This window comes from Agelaius tricolor, unplaced genomic scaffold (assembly GCF_023055355.1).
Source record: "Agelaius tricolor isolate 1412-34295 unplaced genomic scaffold, bAgeTri1.0.p SCAF_1, whole genome shotgun sequence".
NCBI classification, from domain to species: domain Eukaryota; kingdom Metazoa; phylum Chordata; class Aves; order Passeriformes; family Icteridae; genus Agelaius; species Agelaius tricolor.
This window is the reverse complement of record NW_027269261.1, coordinates 7,408,502-7,435,919: the sequence shown is the minus strand read 5'-3', so window position 1 is coordinate 7,435,919 and position 27,418 is coordinate 7,408,502. Positions and strand designations below refer to the sequence as shown.

The following is a 27,418-nucleotide window of genomic DNA, read 5'->3' as shown; positions in this document are numbered from 1 at the left end:
AAAATGGCTAAATCCACGCTGTCCTTGTGTGTGTCTGATTATCTCTACTAGTCTGTAGCTGGACACACTCCATGTGAATGGCCTGGGTTTCCTGGGGTACTTTCACAGCTTTACACACACTGCACCTCCTCTCTGAGTCTGTGACTGAGGACTCTTTGGTTTTCAGGTATGGTTTTTTCTGGGATCCTACATGACCTCATGGGCAAATGTCAATATCTTACTCTTTGCCTGACTTCTGTTTCATCTTACAGGGACCCATTGTCCTGGCCAGAAGTCCCTCTAAGGGGCCAAGCCAGGGATATCCAGCCTACCTTCACCAGCAAAGAGTGCAAAATATGAGGAGATGGTGCATCACCAGTCTGTGAGCCTTCCCTGGGTGTTGGTTAGATGGCCTGCCAAAAACATCACAGGTGAGATTTATTGACACAAGCCCTTTCACAGCTTGGCACTGTTTGCTGTTTGTGGGGTGTGATGGCACAATTCCTCCTGAGAACTGCACAGACACAAGCCTCCTCTCTGCTGCAAAATGCATTATCCTCAGAGCCATTGAATCAGCAGGTACCCAGCACAGCAGCCAGGACTGACCAGCACTGCCTTCCCCTTCCAAAATGTCAAACAAATTTCTGCTTCAGCATAAGACACCAGCAGCCACACAAGTCTCCCAGCCAGCCTCAGGGTTGTTGCTGTCCTCTTTATGTTATGCTCCCCTTCCTGATCATATCAACATTCAACAATCAACTTCCCAAATGGCTTAAACTCTACCCAGAGAAAGAAAAATTTCCATTATCTAAACTATGGCTATTTTGCAAGTGCTCCAAAGAGCACTTCATCACTCCTTTTTTCACAATTCATGATTTTTACATGCCTACATGGAGAAAACCAGCAACCTGGACCCACAGACCTGGAGAGGATTTCACAGGAGTGGCTCTCCTTTTGTTGTGGGGAAAAAAAAAAAAGTGAATAAGTCTTTACTTTTGTGTGATGTGGTCGATGGTTTCTCCAGCTGCTGAAAACATGGGCCAGAGTTTGAGAAGTGGCCCTGGGAAGTGTGGACAGGGAAAGAATTCACTCAGACCTGGAATGAATGATCTGGTCTTTTGCAGCTCTTTGTGCTGTGCACATTTTACATAGTCCTAAGTAAGATTCCCCCCTGAAAACAGCTTTTGCATGTTGGTTAGACAAAGGAACCTGGTGGAGCTTTTGCACTTTGATTAGACAAAGGAACCTGCACTGCTTCAAGGTTACATAAAGGCCTGGAGAGCAGGAAGCAGGCACCAATCCAGCTCTGGAACAGGCACCTTCAAGGAACAGCCCTGTGTGTCTTGGCCAGTGTGCCACACACCTGCTCTTCAGCAATGGGGTCACAGGCAGTGACAGTGGCATTTGATGGGTGTGTTTGGACAGCCCAGACTTGGTCATACACTGTTAATGGCAGCTTGCTGCTGTGGAAATCTGAAATGCAAAAATTTGTTTGGAATAAAGGAGGTGAGGTCGAGTAGATGAGGAAAGAGTGCAACATGCAGGGAGGGATTTGCTTGGTTGGACACCTGTGTGGCTCTTAGGAATTATCCTGGTCCCTAAAGCAGGAGTCTGCTCCATGCAGCCAGAGGGAAGATCACCATCTGGCTGAAGAGGTGCAAAATCAAGCTCTGTGAGCAGGTAGGATCAGTCCTTGGTCTGTTAGGATTTTTAGTGGCAGCAGGTTCCCTGTTTATCCTGAACTGCTTTGTTTATGCCAGGACTCTTGCTGCAGTAGTTGGTAAAAATACAAAGCACAGAGGAAGGAGAGCTTAATCAAATGAGATTTATCAAAGAAAACTCATTATCTTCTCACTTCTGCCCTTATCCTGGCAAAATTTGAGAGAAACAAAGTGTTTTTGAAATGCCAGAAAACCATGAACACTGCTATGCTGGCACTGACCAGGACACACACGATGTAAAACACCCAGGTGATGCTGTGATAGATGTGATATCCTGCCCAGCTTTGAAATCTCCAGCCACTGTCATAAACATATTATCTACAGCCACATTTCAGGCATTGTCAGTGAGTGACAAAAGAGGCCAGCAGCAGTGGAACTGCAAATAGAAACCTACCCTGTGACACTGCTGCACCCTTTTTTGATCACTCAGACCTGCAGCAAACCCTCAGCATTCCTTTAAACCTTCTCTTACCTCAAAATACCTTAGGTAAGAGGTATCCCAGCTGCAAAGATGTGACTGCAAAAGAGGAAAAAACGTGGTCTTGTAAAGATGTGGGGCATGGCTAAGATGGCAGTAGAGATCTGCTGAGATCACCCCAGCCTGGAGTCACTCTCCACCTTGGATTGCAGTTGTCCCATCTGCAGCAATAAATGCATTTGCTCTTTGCCACGTGTCCAGCAGCACAGAGAGCCTTCCAGGGGCAGGGAAGAAAAGCTGTCAAGGAGAAAAGTCTTAAATCCTCCAAGTAACATGTAAAACAAGCTGGGTCATATGCAAAAGAGAGGGGTAAGAATCAAGGCGACTAAAAGATAATGGAGAAAGAGATAAAAGTACCAATAAAAGGAAGGAGAGAAAGACCTTTAGTCAACAAAGGAGGGGATCAGAATAAGGAGGTGACAAGGGTGTGGCCTTGGCAAACAGAGCCAGACTCAAATAGAAAAATAGCCCTGCCAGAAATAAAAGCAGAGGAGTTGAGCTTGAATAAAAGGGGAAAAACCAGCTGTCATGTAAAATGGGAGTGAGGGAATGAGCAGGGCAGCCCAGGGGGGCAGTGGTGCAGGCTGGAGGCAGGGACATGAGAGCGCCTTTGCCAGAGGAGTGATCCAACACACAGGACTCTGTTGGACAAATTATCTGGGATGGCTGAGGCAGGGGGACAGGATAGTGGGGGAGGAGGATGGAGATACTGATCTGTGCAAATTCATGGAGCTTCTCTGTGAGTCAGGCAGCAGAAAACTGCTGTGGGCTCACAAAAGTCAGGATAACCCACAGAAATAATGCCTACCAAGTGTGTTGTGTGGCACTTCTCTTTAATCTGACTCTAAATAGCAAAGAAATATGAGTCAATTCATGCACTGAAGAGAATGACTTTATCAAATGGCATAGTAAACACTGCACTCCCCAGCTATGATCATGTGGTACTGCTGATTTCATGATCAACTGCAAAACCCCAGCTCAGGTGAAACTTCCCACGTTCCATCCACATGTTAAACCTGAAAATCTTCCAAACTTTACAGAGGCTTGAAAACCTTTGAAATTAAAGGGCCCAGAAAAAAATGCAAGAGCAAAACCAAAATGGTTTTGTTCTAAGTGTTATGATATGAGAGACTAAAAGTCCCCCATCTCCAAGACTGATCAGAAAAGAGGGTGGAAAACATTTAGAATGAATGATTAGACTGAAGCCAAAGCACTGACCTTGGCACATACCCGAGAAGCAGCAGGGAAGCACAGGGAAGCCAGATGAAGGATTTCACCAGGCAGTCCTACTCAGAGAGGGAAAACTTGGTTGATTTTAATAGCACCAGGGCAGCCAAGGGCAGAGAAAGATCATGGGTTTGTGTTCATATTGTAACAAGCATCCAACCATACCAGTTCTGGTTCTGTGCATCGTCTTCTGGTTTTGAACCATTGGAGCAAAATTTGCTTCACATTTGGATCTTTTTCTCAATAACCATGAGACACAAGCTGTAACAAACAAACAAACAAACAAACAAACAAACATTTACATAAAAATCCATCCATTTCAGCAGCTGATGCTTTCAGATACCAAACATTGCAAGACAGAAACAGAGACTCTTGTGACTCATTTGTTAAGTTGGAGTAGAAGAACTTACCACATGCAGGGGATGATGATAAGGGTTTAAGAGCCTGCCAAGAAAAGGTAGAAAACAATGCCCTAACACTGCTTGCTAAGGCTAATGAGCCTGAAAAAGGAAGAGAGGGGACTGTTTGGAGTTTTTCATGCTGTTATCCAGTGCTGTTGTGGAGAATGTGGCCTCTTTGCTATCCATCACCCTGCCTGCCCTACTCTGTGTGTATATTCTGGCTGCACCCTGGCAGGCTGCCTCTCCTAAGTAGGTGCTGAATAAAAAGGAGGAAAACATGGTCATGTCTTTTTCCTTAGCTCTTCCATTCTTATCTTCTTCCTTTTTTTTTTTTTTTTTTGTTCATCTGCAAATATACTCCTTTGCTTTCACAGTAAATTAATTAAACATTCTTGGGAGTTTGGATAATGCTGTTATTTTGTATACACAACCACCTGGACCAACAGTTCTCAGCAAATCTTCATTAAGGAAAATATCTCTAAAAGTTGGGAATGACCTTGTTCAGAGCATATGAGTAAGCAAAGCAATACAGTAAATTCTATTAAAGAGAAGCTTTAGGTTCTCTCACAATTTAAACATACATGTAAAATCAGAGAAGGCACACAGAGAAATTGCAACAAGGATTTGTTTATGCCTAGGGTTTGCTGCCACAGCAAACTTGGTGGGACTGTCCCCTCACTGCAGAAGCATCAGTGAGGGTCAGGTACATGCACCCTGCCACTCTCAGGGTATCTCAAAGCCTAAAGTTAAGCTGAGGTTTAAGTATATTTAAATTCAACACTAAACGTCCCATGCTCTTTCAGCCAGGCCCTCCTATCTCCAGGTAGCTTCCACCCTATTGCCCTTTCCCTCTTCCCACCCCCACCATTTGCTCTTATCTCCCTTCCACTCCTAAATCCTGAATCTTCCTCTCCCTCTGACGGTAGGGAGCCAGCTGCCAGCCATCAGACATACTCTGCTTTTGCCCTGTTGCTGTGTCTGGGTCCTCTCTGAACCTGGGCACCTTGCCCCAGATCTGTGGCTGCTGGGATTTAGCAAATACAGCCCCTTGATCTTTTCATATGCATTCTCTGGGTTTTTGCGCCTCCCCACCTCCACCAGCGCTTCCTCCAAGGCTCTCTGTGTGTCTGAGGCTCTTATCAACTCCTCGGAGCACAATACACGAACGGCACCAGCAGGTCTTGAAGTCATGTCTCACACCTCTCAGGAAATGGCTCACCCCACCAAGTCACATCCCCCTCCTAAGCACAGGGCTAAAGTCACAACACACTATTAGTTCCTCATGGCCAAAGCCAAGGGGACACAGCTGAATTTTCAAAGGAAAATAGATTGTGCATCTATTGGCTCAGGTCTGAGCCAAGCAAGGCAGGCATCTTTCAGAGAGAACATAACCTCTTGTCACATTGCATTTATTTTAACTCTCTGTCTGTGCACAGAGCTGCTGGGCAAGCCTGGTGATCTGAAATAACCTGTGCTGGGGATTGCTATCACCAGGCTCTGACATTGTTCTGGTTCTCCATCACACTGGGGATGTGCCCAATGTACCTTTTGTACCAGGACAGAAGTGCTGAACGGGGTTCAGCCCAGCCCCTTGGTCAAGGACACACTCAGGACACGGACAGCACCACCTCCCTTTCACTCCCCAGTGCTCAGGCACCTGGACACCCACTGGGACAGCCTGGAGCATGGCCAAGCCCCATTTCTGACCTGGCTGTGTCCTCCTCACTGTGTCCCAGCTGGAGCTGAACACCCTCCCTGGGCTGAGCAGCAAGGCAAGCCCCCTCTTCCCTGCACAGGACTCTGGCAGGGACACAGCTGAATATCCACAATGGACAGGCAGCTTAGGCCTTCCAAGAATTTATTTCAAGGCATCTGCAAACCACACCAGAGTGAGGATTATACACAGCCCACCCTGCTCAAGCTCTTCCTCATTAAAGCTGTGAGGACTAGAAAAATGACAACTCTAAATTAAAAACATGACATCATTGTAAGATCTCAGAACTCTACCTAAAAGCTGGGATGGGCTTCAATATATAGATCTTGTGTCTGCACATTGGGAAGACCTGATAAACCTCTAAAAGCATTTTGAGGTTGTAAAGAGCTTTGTCACAATGACTAGAAGCAATCAAAGGGAAATTAAGTATTCATATAAAGATTTCCTCTTAGGCAGAATGAAAAAAACCTCAAAACCTAAGCCTAGCATGCATTAACAATTTTTGCTATCAGGGCCCTGCTAGAGAAGCTGGAAATTATATGGTATTTTCCTGCCAGCAGAAACTCTGGAGCAAATGTAGTTATATATGCAACCATAAAAATGTGTCTGGACTACAATTAATTTAATTTGTAGGATAATTATCCAGGGATTGCTTCTTCAGAGACAAGCTATCCAGGGATAGTTAACCTTAAGTCTTAGAAGCAAAAACATGGTTTTATTTTTTCTTAAAATTTCTCTAAATTAATGAAATCAGGTTTGTGTGACCACTGTCCCTTTTTTTTGGTCAGTGTCCTAATACATGGAGAGGGACTTTTTGCAAGGGCATGTCATAACAGGACAAGGGTGAATGGCTTCAAACTGAGATTTGAGGTTTAGATTAAGTATTAGGAAGAAATTCTTCACTGTGAGGGTGGTGAGGCCCTGGCACAGGTTGCCAAGAGAAGCTGTGGATGCCTCATCCTGGAAGTGCTCAAGGCCAGGTTGGATGGAGCTCTGATCAACCTGGTCTGGTGGAAGGTGTCCCTGCTCATGGGTGTGGCATTGGAACTAGATGATTTTTTAAGATCCTTTCCAACCCAAACCTTCCTATGATTCTGTGATGAGATTTGAACTTTTTGGCCAATTTCAATTAAAACTGATGTAGAAATTAAGATCTCCAGGATACCAAATCTTTGCAAATTTACTCAGGTTGACAAGAGACTGCTAAATCTCCACTTCTACAAACTTCAGTCTCAGGTTTAGTGACCAGAGAATTCATGCTGAAGACAGGCACCAAAAAGAAAAAAACAATCAACCTTGCTGGAATGACAAAAGACTGTGCACAAACTGTGTCCCTGCAGAGTCCCAGAAGGAGCAGGGTGATGTCACATCTGACAAGCCAGAGGAGTTTGAACAGAGCCAAGGCTGCACAGCTGGTTACAAATCACTGCATGGCAAAACCCCAGGTGTCCCATTCCCTCCAGGACTGAGCAGCAGAACTGCTCACATGTTGGTTATTTCAAGGGGTGTGTCTGTCTTGTCAGCAAAGCCATGATTGCATGTCACACTGCATTCTGGGGTGCTTCCCAAGCTCCAGTTCCTCAAGTCACATACAGCAGCATCTTCAACTGCACATTTAAAAGATGACTTTGTAGCACCAAGAGCCTGAGAGAACATCCCCAGCCTGACATGCAAAAGGCTGAAGAGCAGCTAGCTGGAAAACTCACCACAGGGCCCATCTCCCCCTGCTGCTCCACAACCTTGGAGTTTCACAATCTGTCTTACCCTTGCTGGATGCTCAGAGCTGGCAGCAGTGATGTGAGACCATGTTCTCCAGCTGAAGCTTAGAACTGTTTTATTGCAGGCAGAGGCACATTTTGTGTTGTGAGTCCTCTTGGCACAGATGCCTCAGTGCTGGGACACTCCCAGCACAGACAAAAGCACCAGAAGTTTCTCTCCTGACAAACAGAGTGAAGATCAATGTAAACAGCTTCTGAAGCAGCCTGTAATTTTTCATATCAACACAAGGCAGTCTGCTTTTCCCTTAGAGATAGCTCTCTCAGGTTTTGCCATCTTAATTTCAAAAAGCAAGCCACTTCTGGACTTCTGTCACATCCTCTGCTTCTTGAGGGAAGACATAAAATCTTTCTTTTTACCTTGGTGGGACACAAATAAAAGCAAGTCTGAAAACAGGAAAGGACAAAACTGAATGTCTTCTAAATGCTTCCAGCCCTTACCTGGGTTTGACTCCCATGCTGATGTTGGCACCTACAAGGCATCAGAAACTTCTTTGTCAGCCTACAAGGGGCACAGCAGGATGGAAAACTACTTGTCAGAGAAGGGAAACTCCACTGAATCCAGACACAGCACATTTTCCTTGCTGCAGGAGGCACACTGCACTACCCCACAGCTTTTGGGACATCATGGGATGATTGTCTGTGGGAGCTGTGGAGAAGTATGCCATCATTGGGAGGGGAGAGAACTGCCAGAAGGAAGCAAGGAGCTGTCTTTCATGTCATCCTGTTTGCCTGGGAGGAGGCAGAAGCCTCCTGTTCTGCTGTCCACCTAACAGCACACTCCTTTACAATCAGTACTACCCCCCTTGCTTTTATTCAATCTTAGACCTGTTTCAAACCATGCCAATACAGAAGGGTGGCCACAAGGATTCCACTGACAAAAATTAGTGTGTGATGCTCTGAGCAGTAATATAATTCCTGGGCTCTGGTTTTGCTCCAGAATTGCTCTGCTTTTCCAAAAGCACATACCACTGGTAAGCAGAAAGGAACTCATCACCAAGATACAGGTGATATATTACATATACATTACATATATTACATGCTGGTAATAGCCAGCCAGCCCAGACAGGGAAACTGAGGCAGACTAGAAGTAAACAGAAGTCAGCACCTGCAGACAGGCAGCAGAGCCTGACCTGCTCAGAGCAGTCTCATCCACTCACAGGCACATCTGCTAGAAAATACAACTGTCTGCAGCCAGGTAATGAAGAGTCTGAGTGGGAACCCCACAGCCTGGGGCCTGTGTGTGCAATCCTGGGCTGCACCAAGGGTTTTGCCCACAATTCACTCACACAGAGGTTCCTATTCCACAGGCCAGAGCCACAGGTCACACTGCATCCATGGACAACGTGGAATGCCACAAAATGTAGGGTGTGGAAGTTATTTTACTTTCATTGTAACAATGTAGACTTTTTTAAAAAGTCTATAATTGTTACATCTGCATCTCCCAATGAAAGTTTTCAGGCCTGGGAAGCCTTGCTGTTCTTTTCCTCACCAAGGGAAGTGTGTCAGCTGCTGTCACAAGACAGCTGTTGGAACACCTCTGGAACCATAAAGGGCAAGGCAACCGAGGAGGCTTTTGGTCTGAAGGATGTCACAGCAGCCAGAGATCAAAGAGTCAGCCCATTTCCAGATTATGAGTTGGGAACAGGTCTATTAGCTCCCAGTACTCACTCTTTCCTGAGTATCTGTTCAATATACATTGACAGTTGTCTCAGTGGGAAGTCTGACACTGAAAACCACCATGCTCCTGGGCAGTCTGTGTCAGTTTTGTTCTCTGCCAGCTCAGAATCAGATCCAGGTAGAAGCACCCCAGATGGGATCCCCTCATTTCCCTCCTGCTCCATCTGGCACTGTTCTCTCACTTGTACAGCCATCCTGGGGGCACTGGTAACTCAAAGGTAGGAATCCCAGATCTGGATTGAAAAAACTCAACCAACCAACCCCAGCTGTTGTTACTGTGCAATTAATTTAACTTGGGTTAATTCCCTGAGCACACTGTGTGGACTGACACATGCTAAGCTAAAGGGAAGGCATCAGGACAGGGGTGAGCAGTGGGGGGCCTGTGGTGCCAGCAGCTCCTTAAGCCCTGGCTGCTGCTGAAAGAAAAACACATGTATGTGTGTGAAAAAACCACATTCCCCCAAAAACCTGCTCTTTCTATCTGGCAGCCTTAATCAACCTTAACCAAATCCTAGAAACTATATTCTTATAATGGCATAATTCCAAGCAGGATTAAATCCTTCAGAAAATAAACCTCTGCTATGTTTTACACAATATTATTTGATGTAAAATACAATAAAACATTACTCATGTAAATATAATCTGGAATAATTCTCTTTTGCTGCCACCTGTGGCATCTTCTAAATCTGCAAGCAATCTGCAGAGTGATTCAATGAGTTTTTCACTAAAAACCTTAAATAATGCTGTCTGTGCTTTCTGGAGCCCCACTCACCTGTGCCCTTTCTCACCACTGTGCCCTCTTGTTACACTGCTAACTGAGAACATTGTTGAAGTCTCATGGGTCTGACTCCTGTCTGCAGGCTACAGCCCACGATTTGGGAACAACCTAGAAACTTCAGTCATGAAAGCATCTGGACTGCTGCACACATAAAAGCACAAAGGTACAAATGTTTTAGGAACAAAACTTCCAAAAACAGCTTTTAACAATTTTAACATGATTTTCTGTACAAAGTAATTTTTCTTGGGAGACAGTTGTAAAAAGTAATATAAGAACAAACCATTTTAAGTGCCTTGGTGTTGTTGGGGTGTGCAGGCAGCGTTCCAGCACAAGACCTCTTGTCTGGGAATCAGTTTTGGCAGAAGCACACGGGATGTGCCAGTGTGATGTGTAAAGGCATTAGCAAGTGGCGGAAAAGGTGATGACACCGATGTCTGCCTCTGCTATGGCTCTCCAGGTGCATTTAACTTGCATCTGAAAAAGAAGATGTTTTTGCAGCAGCAGAAATCTGTACACCACCCGCACAGCTGGCAGTGAAGCACTGCAAGCGGAGCAGTCGTGACCACGGGGAAGAGATAACTCCTGTTTGCTTTATGTCTCACACCCTGCACGATCCATTACTTGCCAAAGCAGTCAGCTGCTCGAGAGAACTACCTCCATAAGCGAATGAACTTTATAACCCGACCAGCCCAGACATTGTATTAGAAACAACCCAGCCGCTGTTCTGGTCCTCTCCGGGGTGCCAAACTCCCAACACCCAGCTGTTTTGCGTGCGGATGCAAAGCCCGCTCCCTTCTCCCTCCTGCTGTCTATGGTTCGGGCGGGGAGCCGAGGGCTGCCAGCCATCACCCACCCCCGTCAGGCACGCTTAGGGCATCACTGACTCCTCCGGGCTGGGCAAGGCAGGGGCCGCCCCAGGCGGGCACCCCACCGGGACCCTGGGGCGCGGGGCCCGGCGGGGAGCCCGGCGCTCACCTTCCCGCGGGGCCGGGCCGCCCCCTCGAACCCCCGCCCCTGCCGAGCCCCCTCCCCGGCTATAAAGCTCGGCCGGCCGTCCGGCGGCCTCCTCGCCGCTGCCATGGCCGCGCTGCGCTTCGGGGAGCCCCCGGCGGAGCCGCCCGCCTTCCCCGCGGGCAGGTGGGCGGGGGGCGGCGGGCCCGGCCCGGCCTCGCCCGCCCTCAGGGCGCTTCCCCCGGCCGAGCCGTCCGAGGGGGCGCCGGCGGCCTCGCAGCGTCGGAAGCGGACGAGCTTCACGGCGGCGCAGCTGGAGACGCTGGAGCTGGTTTTCCAGGACACCATGTACCCCGACATCTACCTGCGGGAGAAACTGGCCGACGCCACGCAGATCCCCGAGTCCCGCATCCAGGTGAGGGGCGCCGGCCGCGCCGCGCCCGATGCCGCCGGGGCCGCCCCGCCGCGCTCACCGCCGCCCTCTCTCCCCAGGTGTGGTTCCAGAACCGCCGCGCCAAGTCCCGCCGCCAGCGGGGCCCTCCCCGCCCCGGCCCCGCCGCGCCGCCGCCGGGCTGCCCGCGGCCGCCCCGCTTCGCTGCCCTGCGCGCCCCGCAGCGGCCCCGCTGCGCCCTTTCCGCGGCCGCCCGCACGGAGGACGGCTCGGCCCCCTACGCGTGGCCGCCCGCCGCCGGCTTCCCCCCCGGCCCCGGCTTCGAGGGCTTCCCGCCCGGTGGGGCCGAGCCCGGCCCGTTCGCGGGGAGCGCCGCCGGCCCCTTCCCGCCGGCCCGCGCCTTCTGCGGGCAGTACTCGCCCGTGTCGGACGCCGAGGACACCAGCGGATACTCGGAGTCGGGCTCGGAGTGGGAGGAGAACGCGCTCGGCGCTTTCCGCGCCCTGTGAGCGCCGCCGCGGCGGGACCGGCCCCGAAGGGGGTAACCGGGCGGGTTGAGCCCTCCCGCCGGAGCCCGTCCCGCTGCTCGGGCGGGGAGCAGCCACACACCGCGCTACCTCACTGCTGCTCTGCCACTGTTGCACTTTATCTGCTAGTAACTGATTGTACCTATTTATTTAAGAAAGATACGGGTCGGCTCCATCAGCTGAGGGCATCTTTTTACACTGTATTTAAAGCTTTCTTGTATCATGTTTAGTGTATCTATTTAACCTTCTTTTAACCAAAAAGCTAACCCAAATCCACTGTGTTTTGGGGATGGGGGCTTCTCGTAAAAAAATGTGGTCTGTCGGGGTTTTTTGACCAAGGAAAAGAAAATAAAGGTTTACATTTTTGATCTGCTTGTGTGTGTACCCAGTGCAGGGGCAAGGTTTCTTACCTTGGCTGATGGTGGGGGGTAGAGGAGTGGTAGATATCCCAGCTGCAGGTTCTCCTCCCAGGTCCTGGAGAGCCACAGCTGCAGTTCAGATGTTGATAACAGACCTAAGGGGCCCAAAGGACAGGTTACAGAAACTGCCTTAAACTTTCTCTGTCAGTATTTGTCTTAAATCTGCCCTAAACAAACACCCCATCCCTAAATGAAAATGGGAATGTCTGGCTTAAGTAATACAAACCCCCAGATCTCAAGTGCTCAGACAAAAGCCTCCAGTCTGCCACTTAAGGCAAGGATAATGTTAAATTAAGAGAAATGGCAGTATTGTGTGGACCCTGTAAGCGTGCTTTAGCTGTAGGGAGGGACTACTCAGAAGCTGTTCACATGATCACTCATGGGCTGAATGGCTCTGCACTGAGAACAGCAAAACCAGTAACAACAGAATCTCTCCTCTAATTCAATTTATTGAGAAAGGATACATTACTCTGTACGTATTTTGAACAGAAGACAAATTCTTCCTGCTTACAAAACAGTACTTCAGAGCCTAGCAGAGCAAGTTATAAATCATGGAAAAGCACCCAAATGCCAGAAGCACAGGAAGAATGAAATACCCTGTACCAGGAATCATGCCCCACAGAATAAGGTTGCCAGTGCACAAAATCCCTCAGTGCCACCCCGTAACATACCTGTGCTGGGAGATCTGGGACAGCTGAACGCTGCTTGGACTGCAAGGTGAAGTGGCATGGCAGGGTTGCTGATTAGTACTCTCCATCAAAAAAAACCCCAAAACTATCCCTTGAAAAAAAACATGCACCAAAAACCAACCAACCTACCTGAGAGGCACCATCTGTCCCAAGTGGACTTGGGTGCTATGCTGGGGATCAGGCAAGCCCCAGGAGTGAAGCACTTGGAGGAAGAGACAGAAAATGAGCCCCCCATGGTTTCCTGAGGGCTCAGGGTAAATTCAAGTTTACTGATTATAATAAATCAAAGTAACTTGCTCTGCAGACTTCATGTATGGTAGTTGCAGTGAGCTCTTGAGACTCCTGCTATGCTTGGGGCACACTCAGCAAAAGCAGTTGGATTTGTTACTGTCACCAAGATTCAACATTAACTCTGACCCTACACATCAGTAAGCAAGGAGAAGTGCAGCCTTTCAAAGAAAAGAAAAGATGTGTATATTCACATTGCCTACATGAGTGGGGTAAATGACATGTGAAGGTAAATGGCTAATCACAAATGACAGATCTTTCTATGATATACTACCCTCCAATAAATAAAAAACCTACAGCAACAGAGAACATGCTGGAGAGCACATTTAAGTATCCACATGTAAAAACCATCATACCCAAGGAATCAGAGATTGCAGTGTGGAGGTTATTCTGTGTCCAGTAGGATAAAGGTTTGCCATGAAAAGCAGGTTCCTAAATCCTCTGGTAGCTACAACTTGTCTCCCCCTCAGTTTGGGATGTTTGCCATCAACAGGGCCCAGGGACCCTCCTGGTGTTTCCTACTGGAAGTCCTGCTCCTCACAAGCAGCCAGTGCACATGCTGAGCTTGAGTCCCAACAGCAGGACAGGACCAGAGCAGAGGGAGCAGCAGACACCTGAGTTTAGGGGTGCCAGGGGATGGTTCCTTCTTCCTGAGTTAGCTGTAGAGCAGATTCCTTCCTGCCTGACTAAACTTATGGACCTTAAATTAGGCTTTGGCACCTTTCTCTGTTTACATGAAAAGGGTGGTGGCAGAGGACTCCTTTCAATATCTTCTTTATCAAACAGATGGTAACACCACAAAATAATGAGTGATATAATTACAAAAGCAACTGCAGGGACCACTGTGATGTTCTATTGCATTATGAGAGGTAGGTTTTCCTGGGTAACTCAGCTAAATTAGTGTTTATCATTATTTTATAGTATCCCTTGTAAATTTTTAAAATACCTTTTAAAACAGCTACTCACCACATCCTCATAATATTTCATTTTCAGCAATTAGCTTCTCTTAAAAAATGACCTGAGACCATCTGCAAAAAATTTTGCATTTTTGTGAAATATATCAACTCTCATAGGTCAATTTATTCAGTTACAAATTTCATTGAGAATAAAAGATTTATGCATTTCTCTTAATTAACAGAACAAATTTAGCTAAATATAAACTCTGCACTAAAGTTTTGCAGTGGCACAATACCAACACAGAATACAGAAGCGTCTTTAAACTATACAAAATTTTAAAATTGAAAATAATCCTGTTTACATATTCTTTATACATTAACATATAAAAGACCTTATTTAATGAGGCATCTAAAAGAATCAAAAACATCTCTACAGCTATCTCTGAAAATCCATATCTGGAAACAATTCATTACACAGAAGCTTTACAAGACTATTTAAACAAACCAATACACACTTTTTACAAGATTAACATTCCAAAAGGTATAGGCAGGCTATCACTTCTTATTTTTGCAGTTTACCTCACTGGTTATCTGTAATTATAAAAATCTTCATATTTATATATGGTGGGTATTGTTGAATAACCAGTAATCTAATTTAAAACTTGTGCAAAACAAACAAGAATTTGGAAAAACAGTAAGTTTAACCAGTCACTTATATAAAATACCACCTAAAACACTTCTTTTGTCCCGTGTGCAGGCAAAAAGCCATAACCAATCTCTTTCTGGAAAGTTAACAGTTCCATTTTTATATTCCTTCATTAGACTCCTTCTATAAGTTATGATAAATTAAGAGTTCCAACAAGACATTGACTGATCGACAGACCTGCCCAACATCCTCCAGTTTACAGCTTATGTTTGCTGGCTGTATCCTGCTGCTGCTTCCTTAGGCCAGGGCTTCCCAAGGGCTGAGCTGGCAGCTCTGAAGAGCTACACAGAGGTGGAGCTTTACACAACAAAGACCTGCCATGTGCCTACTAACTCCAACCATTTCCTCTTCAGCACTTCTAACATACCAGGAGATCCAACAGCAAGAGGTGTGCAGAATTCATCTGAACTTTTAAAAACCAAGTTCAAATTATATGAAAGTATGCTTTCAAGTTTACTATAATCAATGCAATTACTAAGAGATTACCAGTTAGCAAAACTACTGCATGTGAATAACAAATGGAGAAATCTAATGTAACGCTGGTTTTCTTAAGAAGCAGATATAATATATTTAAAAGGGTCCTTTCTGAGAGGTTTTCTCTTCCCTTGTCTTCTGGCAGTTAGGGTATTTGGTGAAGCCTATAGAAAGGAAGAAGATTTTCCAGAACTACTTGCTGTACACTTGAAAGGAAGTTTTCAGTCTCTGTTGGTGTTATTGGCTGCAAAAGCATGTAAGTTTCCCATCTGGCTCAGACCACTCTGAATATGTGCAACGTGGATCTCAACGTTATTCTGAAAACAACTATGGGAAGAGAAAAAGAACAAAAGTAAGAAATGTTGAACCCCATATGCAGGAGTTATGTCTGAATATCTCTACAGTGAAAAATCAAGATGTGAGCCTAGCCACATCTAGGTGAATCAGAGAGCAGTACAGACAAATGCAACTTGACAGAGAAATATGGGAAAACACAACTTGCACAAACAGCTGCCAGAAATCAAGAGTCACTGACTTAAACACTTAAAGTAAGGTTCTAGTATGACCAGAGTTAGTGAAATTAAAATATTATGAAGAGATGCTAAAATGGCCAAAATAAGTGAAATGGAACACATGTTCCCATGAAATGGAAACATCATCACTTTCTTTGCTGGGTACATCAACCTTTACTTGAATCAATTCCAATATGCAATTTGCAGGGTTGATTATAAAGAAGTTTCACTAATGTCTGAGGTTTGGTTTTGTTTTTCCTAATGAAAATTGCTATAAAACAGTAGTTCTCAATAACTATATTGAAATAATCCTACTATGTTTGGGAAAAAAATTTAAAAATTCATATGTACAGCCTCCCATTATTATGTAGCAATACAAGTAGTGAGGATATAAAAAAAACCCACTTAGCATTTAGATTTATTTTCTAAATGACATAATTTAACAGCATATAATGCTTGTCACAAATTGCTGGAGGCTGCAGGGTACTCCAGACAAGTATCACTACTCTCTTGCTACCACATTCTTGCTATTTTTATGATGCCTCCTCAGGCAGCTGCCAGTGACAACTGTTGAAAAATGGCCCATCTAGACTAGACTAGCCTTTGATCTGGCACAATATGGCTGCTCTTCTGTTTCTTGGCTTAAAATCTTGCCAATGGAAGCTGCTCAGAACCTCTAATTGTCTCATATGCCACCTTTTGATATTTACAGACAAGAGGTTGAGTATGCTAAAATAATACTGAAATTGTACTGTTCTCTGGTTTAAAATACTTGTATTACTTGTGAGATTTCAAAATCCGACAATGTTCTAAAATAAGTTTTTCGTTGTCATAAATGACTAAAGAACAAGAAAGTCTAGTTGTTGCTGCATCCATTTAGCCCTTTTTAACTTTTAACATGATAGGGTTTTTTTTACTTCACTGATAGGTTCAAACAGAAAACTGCTCATTTCACAATCACTTTAAGAAGCCCCCCTTTTAGATGGGACCCCTCCTATAACTAGAAATTACCAGATTAAACCCCTTAATTATAATCAATGTTCACCTCTAAAATACAGTCAGAACTATCACAAAGCATGTAATTAAGAATTAAATATTCAAAAAGTAATACCTGATATTTGAGGAGTCTATTGAATTCTTAATGTCATTTAATGAATCTGTTAGTGATTTAAATTCAAAGGAATTCAGATCACCTCCTTCTGCTAGACACTGTAGAAGAAGAAAACAAAAATGTTCTCACAGTTCGGCACATAAGTATTGTACAGGAGAAGCTATTTTGTGCAAACTTTTTACCTTAATTTGCAGTAATATTGCTGTAAGTCTGGAGATAAGATCAGTTAAATTTTCACTCTCCACACAGAGCTGTCCTGTTGACAAGGTATTGGCTTGTCTGACGACCTCCTGAGCTTCCTCCTCACACCTGCGCCTCAGATCCGTGGGCTGGTCAGCCGGCTGGAGGCCCTGGTCAGGAGCAAGCTGCAGATATGAAGGGGAGAATTTAACAATGAAGGTGTCCTTTGCATTTGGTGGATGTGTGAAATGAGATGATTTCAAAGACAGTTTGTGTGTGTACAGTACACAGTGTTGTTTTTTCTTTATGTACGTCTGTTGCCCTGAATCACACCGGGGTCACCAATTTTGTCATCTCATTGCAGGGGTTCCATACTGCTGTCTTCTGATCACAAAAGTTCCAGACCTCCTTGGTGTTTCTCGTGGGCAGCTCCTCAGAGCACTGACTCTTTCTTCTCACAAAGCAGCCAACTGACTCCAGTGCCCTTCTCACCCAGCCACCCCTCTCTTTTATAGCATCTTCTTCTCACTGCTTACAGCTGTGGCCTGGTAATGTCAGGCCTGCTCCCAATCTTTGATCATTGGCCCAGCTGCAACTCCTTAGGGCTGAGATTACTTTCTACACTATCTTTATTTTCTTCTATTCTATCCCCCTACATATGTCTACTTAAAAGCAGGCCACTGGTATCAGGAGAAGTGTTGCTCAAAGGCAGCTCAAATTCCAGAGAAGGAATCCAACACAGCTACCAAGAGTTTCATCTCAGTGTGACCCCCACCCACCTCCTATTCCCAGAAAATTCAGTTTTCTAATTAGGTTGAGCAAAACCACCAATTACACAGAGATTCCAGCAAAATCTTACCTCATAGCAATACTGTTGAACTTTATGCAAAACTTTATTTAAGTCTTTGTTTAATTGTTCTAGATCCAGAACAATAGTTGCATATCTCCTCTGAAACTCAATGCCAATTGGCATGGAATAGGATTTCTGTGGAAAACACAAAGCATATCAAAGTTAATGCAATACTAGATTTTGAACTCATCAAAAGGAGCTTTTATTTGAAAATAATACTGAGATATTTGAAATCCTGGTGTGAAACAGAAAAATGTTAACATAGAAAATATTAAAACGCAGTATGATTATTTATAACTCCAGATGAAACTGTGTAGGTAACAACCATGCTTTTATTCCCTTCTGCAATAATCTATGGTGGTAAATGCTACAGAAGATGACTGTGGTCTGACCTGCTTATTCCTCCAGTAGCTGGGCATGGCTTCTCCCTGCTGGCTGAGCAGAAAACTATCCTGGCAGCAGAGGAACAGCACAGGACAATATGGCCTCAACCACCTCTGCTGCTGCAGGATGGGAGGCACATTTGGCTAGTAACTTATTGGTCACCTGAGGATGACTCAGTGCTACACACCTGCTGTTACAGCTAACAGTCCTGCCAAAAAAGAAAGTTACTAGAGCTTATATTTGGTAACAGTATTTTGTAAGCATGATTTTCCACAAAAAGAATAAATACCAAAATACAGTACCTTTTTTCTTACACTTTTTTCAGAATACAGCTTGACATTGTCACCCATATATTGGGTGATATTTACAAAATTGAAACAAAACATACAATATATTATAAAATTTCCTCTCCAAATTGCCTCTTGCAAGAGATGCTAGAGGTAGTTCCAGCCATAGGACTGAGATACAGGTACCTCCTACAAGCAAAATTTGTAGCTATAGATTTCACACACAAGATAAAGCAAATTGCAAAGTCAAGAGCCTCCATAAGGATAATCCTGGTCAAAAACTCAAAAGGTTTCAATTATGAGTTCAGTTCCAAGTTCCCCATTAAACCTAATCACTGAGATGCTCTCCAGGGATTTACAAATCTGAATATCAACTTAACAGGGCTTTAAACTAACACCATAATTTCAGGATTCACTGGAAAGTGGCATAAATTTGGCATACTTTCTGCAGCTGTGGAACATAAAAAATCAAATCTTTCAGACCTTATCCAGTGACCAGTTCTCTTAGAGCAAACTGAACAGCTTCAGCTTAGCTGTGAAAGCTGCAGACAATTATGAATTCCTTATTGGAGAGGTAAGGCTAAGGGCATTCTGTGCTAGTGATGACAAAAGAAATATTTCTCAGCAGCACTACTTCTGACCTGGGCACAGCCCAGGACCTGGAAACACTGATGAACAGCTACACTGACAAGAGATGGATGGCTTCCAGTAGAGGGAAGCAGGTAAAACCTCTGTCACCAAGGATCTGGATGCTTCTCTGAGACAACCAGCATTACCTTCACCTTGTTTTTATTGCATCTCCTTTCAATTTATATTTGTTTATCCAAATGTTTGCTGGTTCATGTACACAGTAATTTGTTTATAGCCTGCAACCCACACTAGTACAGTGATGTCAAGAAAAATGAGACAAAAAATGTACAGTTGTATACATTAATAGCTCCTCTGAAGGCATCCCCTGACTTGTGTAAATTTATTATTATTGCCAGATAATAATGGTCCACATTCAGTACCATTTCTGATTTTGGTCAGTTCCATTTATTTCTATATTGAATCAGAGATTGAACAGAAGTATTCATAAAAGGATTACTTTAAGCCAAACAGCAGTGGTACTCTAACAATTATCAAACAACAAATGTATGAATTATTACCAAAGTCTGACAATTAAGGTACACCTGAATGAACTCAAAGGATTCAATTTTATTCAAGTCCAGGTATGTTATTGATGTTAAAGGAGAAGCAACACATACTCAGTGGGAAAAACACAGATGGGATTGTCAAGGGACAAAGAGGATTAGAAGATGGGCTAAGAATATGGCCCAATAGGAAGGTATCACATCCTCTATTTTTATCAGGACAGTCTTGAGCAGTAATGGCAGTTGCTTTATGATTGCTGGTTTTCAAAGGAAATAGAGCAGGGAAGAACTTAGGCAGGTTACAAGTGAGCTAAAATGTAGCAAATTTAGCATCTATTTCTATATTTCCTTCCCAGCTGCTTTTTTGCCCTTTCAATTCTGTGGGAAAAGGAGACCAAGAAAAGTAACAATACAAGTAATTTATGACTTATTAGCTGAGCTAACATTCAGGTACTTGGCTAGAGGAAGGATACTGTCATTCCTATGGACCTCCTTATCTATGCAAAAGTATGATAACGAATAATTACCAACTCTTCTTAAATTAATTTTTTTTCTGAGGTATTCAGAGTTGCAGGTTGCTTTAATCTTGCTTCTCTTTGCATCTAGTTTAGCTACTAACACACAAAATACAGCAAAAATAATGTAGTAACTGAAATGATAACAAGGTTTTGAAGAACACCACCATGGCACAGAAGAAGAAAATTACAGAGACACGAAGATGGGGCAGTAGGAAGTGGAGTAACAGAATGCAAACATGCACAGGATCATTAAAGACAGAAAGAGAAATCTCACCACAATAAATCACATCCTTCAACATTCAAATATTTTACATGGAAAAAAACCCCAACTGTTTTGTTTCAAGAAATAAAGCAATTGTTTTCCCTTGTTCTCCACAAACCTTTAGCCTTCTGTACACTGCAGAGACAATAGCCTGGATGGATGCTGGCACAAGGCTGAGACTGAGAGCTTTCTCAAGTTATTTTCTAGCCATGGGTGGTAGAAGAGTCACTCTTATAATTTTGATTTACTGACTTGCTGATTAGATAAAGCTAGCAAGAAAAACTATGCTGCTGCTGCTGCTAATTACTCTGTAGCTGCTGTGGTACTGTAACTTTAAAGGCCAGTCTAGGGCACTCAGAGCTTTACACAAAAATCTCTGAAATTAGTAATTGCTTTAACCATCTACCACCTGCAGAACAGTTTTAGCATAAATGTCTTACCATATAAACATGTACTCCAAATTCTCAAGGTACACGGTATTTCCTTACTTTATGTGTTAACTGACATGTGCTATCCTGATGTTCACATTAATCAGTTTCCAAAGCACACTACTTTCAAGGGAGAATCATATTTGAAACAACTGATCTCTCTGACTTGTCTTTAAAAATAATAAAGACATTTCATGTCATAGAAAGAAACAAAATACAGATTTTATTTAGACTACACTCCTAATTCATTTTATTTAGAGTACACTCCTTATTTGCATTAGCTGTTAAAGCATATCCTGTTTTAATAACCAAAAAGAGAACATTCTCACCAGCTTTTCTGCTTCTGTGTTCATCTCTCTCAATTGTTTGATGTGTTCCTTCTTGATCATAAGGATTTTCGATAACCTGGTCTAAAACAAAGGAACTATTTTTAGAAAGAATAGGTCCTTAAGCACTTTTGAAATGCCATAGAAATTCAAGATAAAAAACCATACCTGTTTCTTTCATAATTTAAAATGTATTTCTCAGTTGCTGATCAAGTTAAAATTCAGAAATAAAAATTAATTAAAATTAAATGATGGAATTTCCTGAGATTTTTACAGTGATTCCAAGGACCCTAAATTGATGAATGTTAAAATCCATTAGCTGAAATTCCCTATAGGAAGACTAACATGATTTATGGTCAGCTAGAGGCCGAAGAACCTTCATTTTTATAGGCTGAAGGAGAGTGAAGGGTGTTATGGTCATGATACTACAATTAGTACCACTCACCTTACTGCACCTTTTTTCCCCCCACAGTTCTCAGCTGTGCCCTCCACTGAGCACCAGCCCTTTGTGCAAACTCCTGCAGTAAACCCTGCTATAGAGACTGGATCTATTTCATACAGAACAACTCTTGGCTTTCCATTTCCCTCTTGTAATGGGAATACACTGTGTCTCCTGCCCTGGGGACCTAGCAGGCTGAAGTGGAAACCACTGGGAGCACCTTCAACATACTCATCACTCCCAAAATTATTCATACTCCAGGGCCCTGAGAGAAATTCTAGCTTCACTACAACTAGCAACACTTTTATTACTGGAGTAAACAGAGCAAAAATTTCAGGTTTTATAAATTCCAGAGGGGTTAACTGCATCCCAGCAGTGAAACATGTGACTGGGAGAAATAGGAACTCCTAGTTCAACACACATCTGATTTATATATAATCACTTTTGTGATTTTTAAGTTCAGTCTTAATGCAGCCAGGTTGCTTGCCCCCACAAATTGTAATTAGAAAATTGTTCCAGGATCTCTTGCAGCTAATAAGGAAGTCTGTGAATTTCCATGCTAAATGTATTCTTTTTCACTTCATAGCAATTTGTTTGAAATTGCCAAACTGCCAAAGCTGGTTTTCAGCTAAATGTAATGTTCCCTCCTTGTATTTATCCCTGTTTATTCAGAGACAATAAAAGCATCTCTTCTCCACTGTTCTTCCACCAGACTAAGCACAACCCAAGCCTTTTCAGACTCCACTCCCTTAAAGGGCTCTTCATCCCTTAAACTTTTGTGACCCTTTTTTTATCTTTTTCCATTCACTGCCATCTTTCCTGTGTGTGAGCACAGGTAGCTTGTAACAGTATTCTGAATGACACACCAGGAAACTAAACCTGTAAAATGGCATCAGTACTTCTCTCTTTCTACTGCAAATATTTTGCCAGATGCATCTTATGAATGGATGGTGAGCCATGGCCAGAGGCACAGAGGCAGCACTGCATGTACTATCAGCCTCCCAATTCCAGCTGCTCATTTCTGTCCCTGTGCTGTCCCCCAGTGACAGCACTTGCATTTCTTTCTGCTCTTTGCATTTTGCATGGAGAACTCGATCACAGAAGAGATAATGACAAAAAAACAAATTCAGAAGGGGCAAGAAAGAAAAGGTTTAAAATTGTTACTTGTGAGCTGGACTGCCTCTCTGATCTAGTTTCTACCACACCACACAAGTGTTCATGCTGCCAATAAAACACCTGTGAGGAAGAAAAGCACTGTACACCATCTGCCACTGCTGCCAAAAAGTTCCTTTTCAAGCTCTGCTGTCATCACCATCCAGCAACTGCCTAACACATTCTTCTCCTTCATGAAATTGATGAGTCCTCAAATTAATGCAGAATATATAATTTGCTCCCCAAATTTGCAAGGCATTTGATTCTTAACTTCTACTTTGATGTGCAGACACATGTGAGGATGCACAGCACTAGTTCTCCATTGGATGAGCTTGGATTTTCTATTATATTCATCCTACTCCAAGATATATTCCAGTAATCAGGATAATCTGATTCTAAGGATTTTCACTGTATCTATCATGTCCACCAACTTTCTCTCATGGATGCATTTTATTACATAGACCTCCATTTTCATCTGCCAGTGAATGCTATAATTCAGTCTAGCCCTGTTTGTCTTGAGAAATGCTTGCCTAACAACTCTATTTTCACCATAACTCATCCTGTTTACTGTTGCAATTTATACTTCTCAATAAACTGGAAACAAGTTTTTAGTACAATGCTTTTCCACATTAAAATTAAGGAAGGTACAACCCAACCAGAATGTTTAGATTTTCACTTCTGATTTCGTTTGTTAGTCATAAAATATGAGCATTTCAAAATGCAGTGTGTGATAAATTACTATGCAATATTTTCAAAATTTTCCTAAGGAGAAAACAGCCAAAAATCGAGTGCCCATTTTCAGATTGTTCCTCGTGCATTTAATTTGGGAAGATCCCTCCTTTCCCCACCTGCAGGCCCCAGGTCACTGCGGTGCTCGTGCTGCATCACCACACTCCCTCTACCGGGCATGCACCGACCCTGCCAACACCTGCTTTGTCCTACACTGCTGCCTTCCAATGGAATTCTTTACCCCAAAACAAAAAGGGAAGCAGGCAGGAAGGAAAGTTAAAAAAAAGCTGTAGCTGAACACTTGGAAAAACGTCCTCCAAATTTAAATAGTGTCTAGGAATGTACAAGTTCAATCTATCAATTCTGACCTGCCATACAGCATGTGAAATATTTAAGGATACATCACATAATTAATAAAGCATGAAAGATTTAAAAAATACATTACTCATTTATTGCTGACTTTATTCTTAATATAATGTTAATTTTTGAGCCAGTCTTCTAATGCATCAGTCCACAGTCTCAGATGTCAAACTGTGACATGTAGTAATAAATATGAAGATTTAGAAAAACTAAGACAGCATAGAACAATGATTAAAATAGTTGTTAAAAGTCCCAATGTTTGCTTACAACTTCAAGTTATAGGTAAAGAGAATATCCCTAACATTTATTTGTCATTGTATGCATGTGATTTTGGATTCACTTCCTCTTCTTCCAAATTAATTTCAGGTAAGGGAAATAAAGGGCTGCGTTGAAACCTTATTTGAGGTGTGCTCTGTATTTTCTGTTTTGTCCAAAATTCTTCCCATAAAATTGTTTCTTTGTGGTCTTATTAATAACAGCCTGGCAATAGCTTTTGAGAAAGTTTTCTTGGAATCAAATTGGATTTGACCATTAACTTCCTGAATCAACATTAAATGAGAAGAAGGGATTTGACTTTTTTTAAGTACTAGTCTATCATAAAGGCTAAAAAACCATCCTGAGCAGCAACCTTTAACATAAAAATACATCTGGACTGGTGAATACAGCACAATCAATAATCAGCATTCACCAGTCTCATGTATTGCACAACATCAAATTTCAGTACCTCCTACAACTTCTAATTAAAAATTGATTCTTACAAACAATGTTTCAAGTCCTTCAATAAATGTTTAAGCCCTGTGATTCTTTTTGTTCAAAGCATTTTGAAAATCTTCAAGCAAAAATACGTATTAACGTGGTATCTTTGTAAAATGCCACCATTTGCAAGAGGCCTATACTTGTAAAGCTCAGATTTCCTTATACTGAGTAGTAACATACAGCCACACGTGACTGACAAATCACACATTTTCATATTTCAAATGCAGAAACAATATCATAAACAGATCAATTTGATGTTCTAAGTAGATGTAAAGCTCAATACATCTTAGTTACCAAGTCTCACTGATCATACTCAGTGACTCAAACAGCTGCAGATAAAGTTTAGCTGCATAAAGACTGTATCTTTTGTGTATTTCAATTTTTCCATAATTAATCTTATGGAAAACTACATCTATTTTAAATTTTCTTAGCTAAGCTAGATGCCGTGCCACCTTTTTCAAAATCAGCTTCATACAAGTTTCCTCTAAAAAAGCTGAATAGATGATACTGTCAAACAAAATTCATTATGTTGAATGGCCCAAATGTTAGTGTGTCATGTGAGCTTCTGACACAAATTTATTCTTTTGACCAATTACACAGACTTTAAAATCTGAGAGGCATTTTATTTCTCAGTTCTTAGTATTTTAAACATGAATCATTCCAATCTCCTTTGGCATGTTCAAAACTGCTTTCCTTGTTAAAGACTTCAATCACTGATCTTAAGCTAAGCCAACATGAGCAATTACATTCCTCCATCATCCTGGAAAATGCTTCAATGTGTTTTAATATTCAGTGAACCTCAGCTTCCTAACATTACTTGTCTGTGCTCCTCTGAACTAGTACACAAAAACCTGAGAAATTATTTCATAAAGGTGAAGAAAAAAGGATTTTCTATGTAGTGTTATCTATAAAATGAATGTTTGCTTGAATGGAAATGAGTGTTGTTTTTCTTCTCCAAGAGAGTAGAATATTATATAACATAAAATATATATGATAATGCATATAGGCAAATGTTCTTTCCATAATGTAACTATATTTTAAATAAATAAAGAAATCTTAAAGTCTGCAAGTACAAATAATACTTTTTAAAAAATAAAAATGGTAGATCTGGAAAAATAACACACTTTTGAGGACCTCTGTGGTCTGAAAAGCAGCATATTTCAAAAGTTATAAACAAGTGAGAAAATTAAGAAAAAACAAAATAAAAACAAATAACAAAAATGAACATCTCTTCAAAAGTTAATTTGACTATTACCATACTTGTCATAAATTAACAGAAGGTCATTGAACTGCAGAAGAATTGGCAGAATAAACACAAAAGAACAATAAACAACAAAATTAAGAGCTGCAGTTAATACTTACCACTTGAATGAGGAATTCTACTGGAAAGCCTCCTAGTGTTTCACTATCTGTGCCTGAAATTTTGTTTTTCCATGAAGATTGTCCTAATAAAGGATCACTGTCCTATAAAGGATAAAAATCTAAATGAATACCTTCTTTTCACAGGGTTTTGCTAAAATTTTGATCATGCTAAATAACGTCAGAAAACTAATCTCAAAAACTTTTGAAGGTAACAGCTTCAAGTATCCAAAAACCACTTTGGTGATGAACAGCACTGGAAGACAGTAACTCACAGTGATTGGAGACTGGAGTGAAGGAGTGTAGGGCAATCGGGGAGGAGTCATGAAGAAGCGCGAAGGCCGCTGTTTCTGTCCGAAGGCAGCGATTGGCATGGTTTCATGGGGCTCATTGCTCTGCCACACAGGGACAGGGACAGGGAAAGGGAGGATATACTTCAGTGTCTGATTAATTTTTACCCTTTTGGAACACTTAACTAATTTATTTCTGGGATCTGGACTAGCCATGCCTATCCACACCCCAACCCAACAGCAGGAAAAGATGAACGTTTTGCTGTTGGTCTAGGAGTTTTCAAAGTTTTATCACATCAAATAAAAGCTGCATGAACATTTCCAAAAATGCCATTGGCAGGCAAATCACAACAGGAACGCAGCAGAGGATCCAAACTCAGACCATGACAGCATCTCCCTGATTTTTTAAGATTTTTTAAGATTTCCTAAGCCTTCTGATGTTTACATTCTTGTAACAAACTTTCTCACACACTTTCTGTAAATAACTTATTGTTTTGCATTCCTTTATGGAGGAGGAGAAATTTGATGGACTGTTGGTTTGTCCAGTGTCATTGGAGAGGTGGCACTTTCATCCTCCAATCCACTGTCATTTTTGGAAATCTATAAATGTTGGAGTCAGAAAAGAAACTTCCCTTTTTTTGCCTTGAATACAGCAGTGTCTGCATGTCGTGTTATTTCGTGTCCTATAGTGACAATGACAGAGATTAGAAGAATTATGTAGATCCAACACCACACAAGATACAAAATAAAGTGAGGTCCTCCAGAAATCTTGCAGTCTAGGCTGGACTGCCTGGCAGGAACAAAGCCTAGGAGCTGGGAGATAATCTCCAATTGTTTGACCAAAATAACATCCTTCCAGGTAGCTTCATTAGCACAAGAAATTGCAAAATCAAGTTCAATCAACTCGAAATACTTGTTTGCAACTCCCACAGGCCTTTCCTGACTTTGGCAAATCCAAAGGGCCAGGGTTTTCTTGAACATTTTCTGCAAATCCTGGCAGGATCTCATTGTAGAATTCTCTTTGGGATCTTATACCACTCATTTTATTTCTTCATATTGAACTCAGGCTATTGTAACAGCCTAAAATAGCTGGTCTAGTAAATTATTCCACCCTGAGCCATTTTGCTTTAATCATAGAGGGTTATCCTGTTCTGTAAAATTGTATTGTCCTGGAATTTCCCATGCATCTGTTATGCCTGTTTCTACTTTATGACAATACCACCTGGGTGTAATTTCTTTTTTTTGATT

The 27,418-nt window shown here is 42.6% G+C and overlaps 2 protein-coding genes across 2 annotated transcripts in view; one reads left to right on the top strand and one right to left on the bottom strand.

Moving 5' to 3' along the window:
- The first annotated feature begins 10,707 nt into the window (after positions 1-10,707).
- MIXL1 (Mix paired-like homeobox) lies at positions 10,708-11,733 on the top strand. The gene is made up of 2 exons (XM_071421733.1): positions 10,708-11,119; positions 11,197-11,733. The coding sequence occupies exons 1-2, from the start codon at positions 10,832-10,834 to the stop codon at positions 11,602-11,604; spliced, it is 696 nt and encodes a 231-aa protein (XP_071277834.1). The 5' UTR covers positions 10,708-10,831; the 3' UTR covers positions 11,605-11,733.
- Positions 11,734-14,056: 2,323 nt separating this feature from the next.
- LIN9 (lin-9 DREAM MuvB core complex component) overlaps positions 14,057-27,418 on the bottom strand; it is a 39,341-nt gene continuing 25,979 nt past the window's right edge. The window contains exons 9-15 of the mRNA XM_071421710.1: positions 26,156-26,275; positions 25,884-25,985; positions 21,089-21,169; positions 17,757-17,882; positions 16,900-17,082; positions 16,718-16,815; positions 14,057-15,421 (exon numbers count right to left, since the gene is read on the bottom strand). Of these exons, the coding sequence (XP_071277811.1) occupies positions 15,316-15,421; positions 16,718-16,815; positions 16,900-17,082; positions 17,757-17,882; positions 21,089-21,169; positions 25,884-25,985; positions 26,156-26,275 (816 nt within the window). The 3' untranslated portion in view covers positions 14,057-15,315. The remainder of the gene's footprint in view (positions 15,422-16,717; positions 16,816-16,899; positions 17,083-17,756; positions 17,883-21,088; positions 21,170-25,883; positions 25,986-26,155; positions 26,276-27,418) is intronic.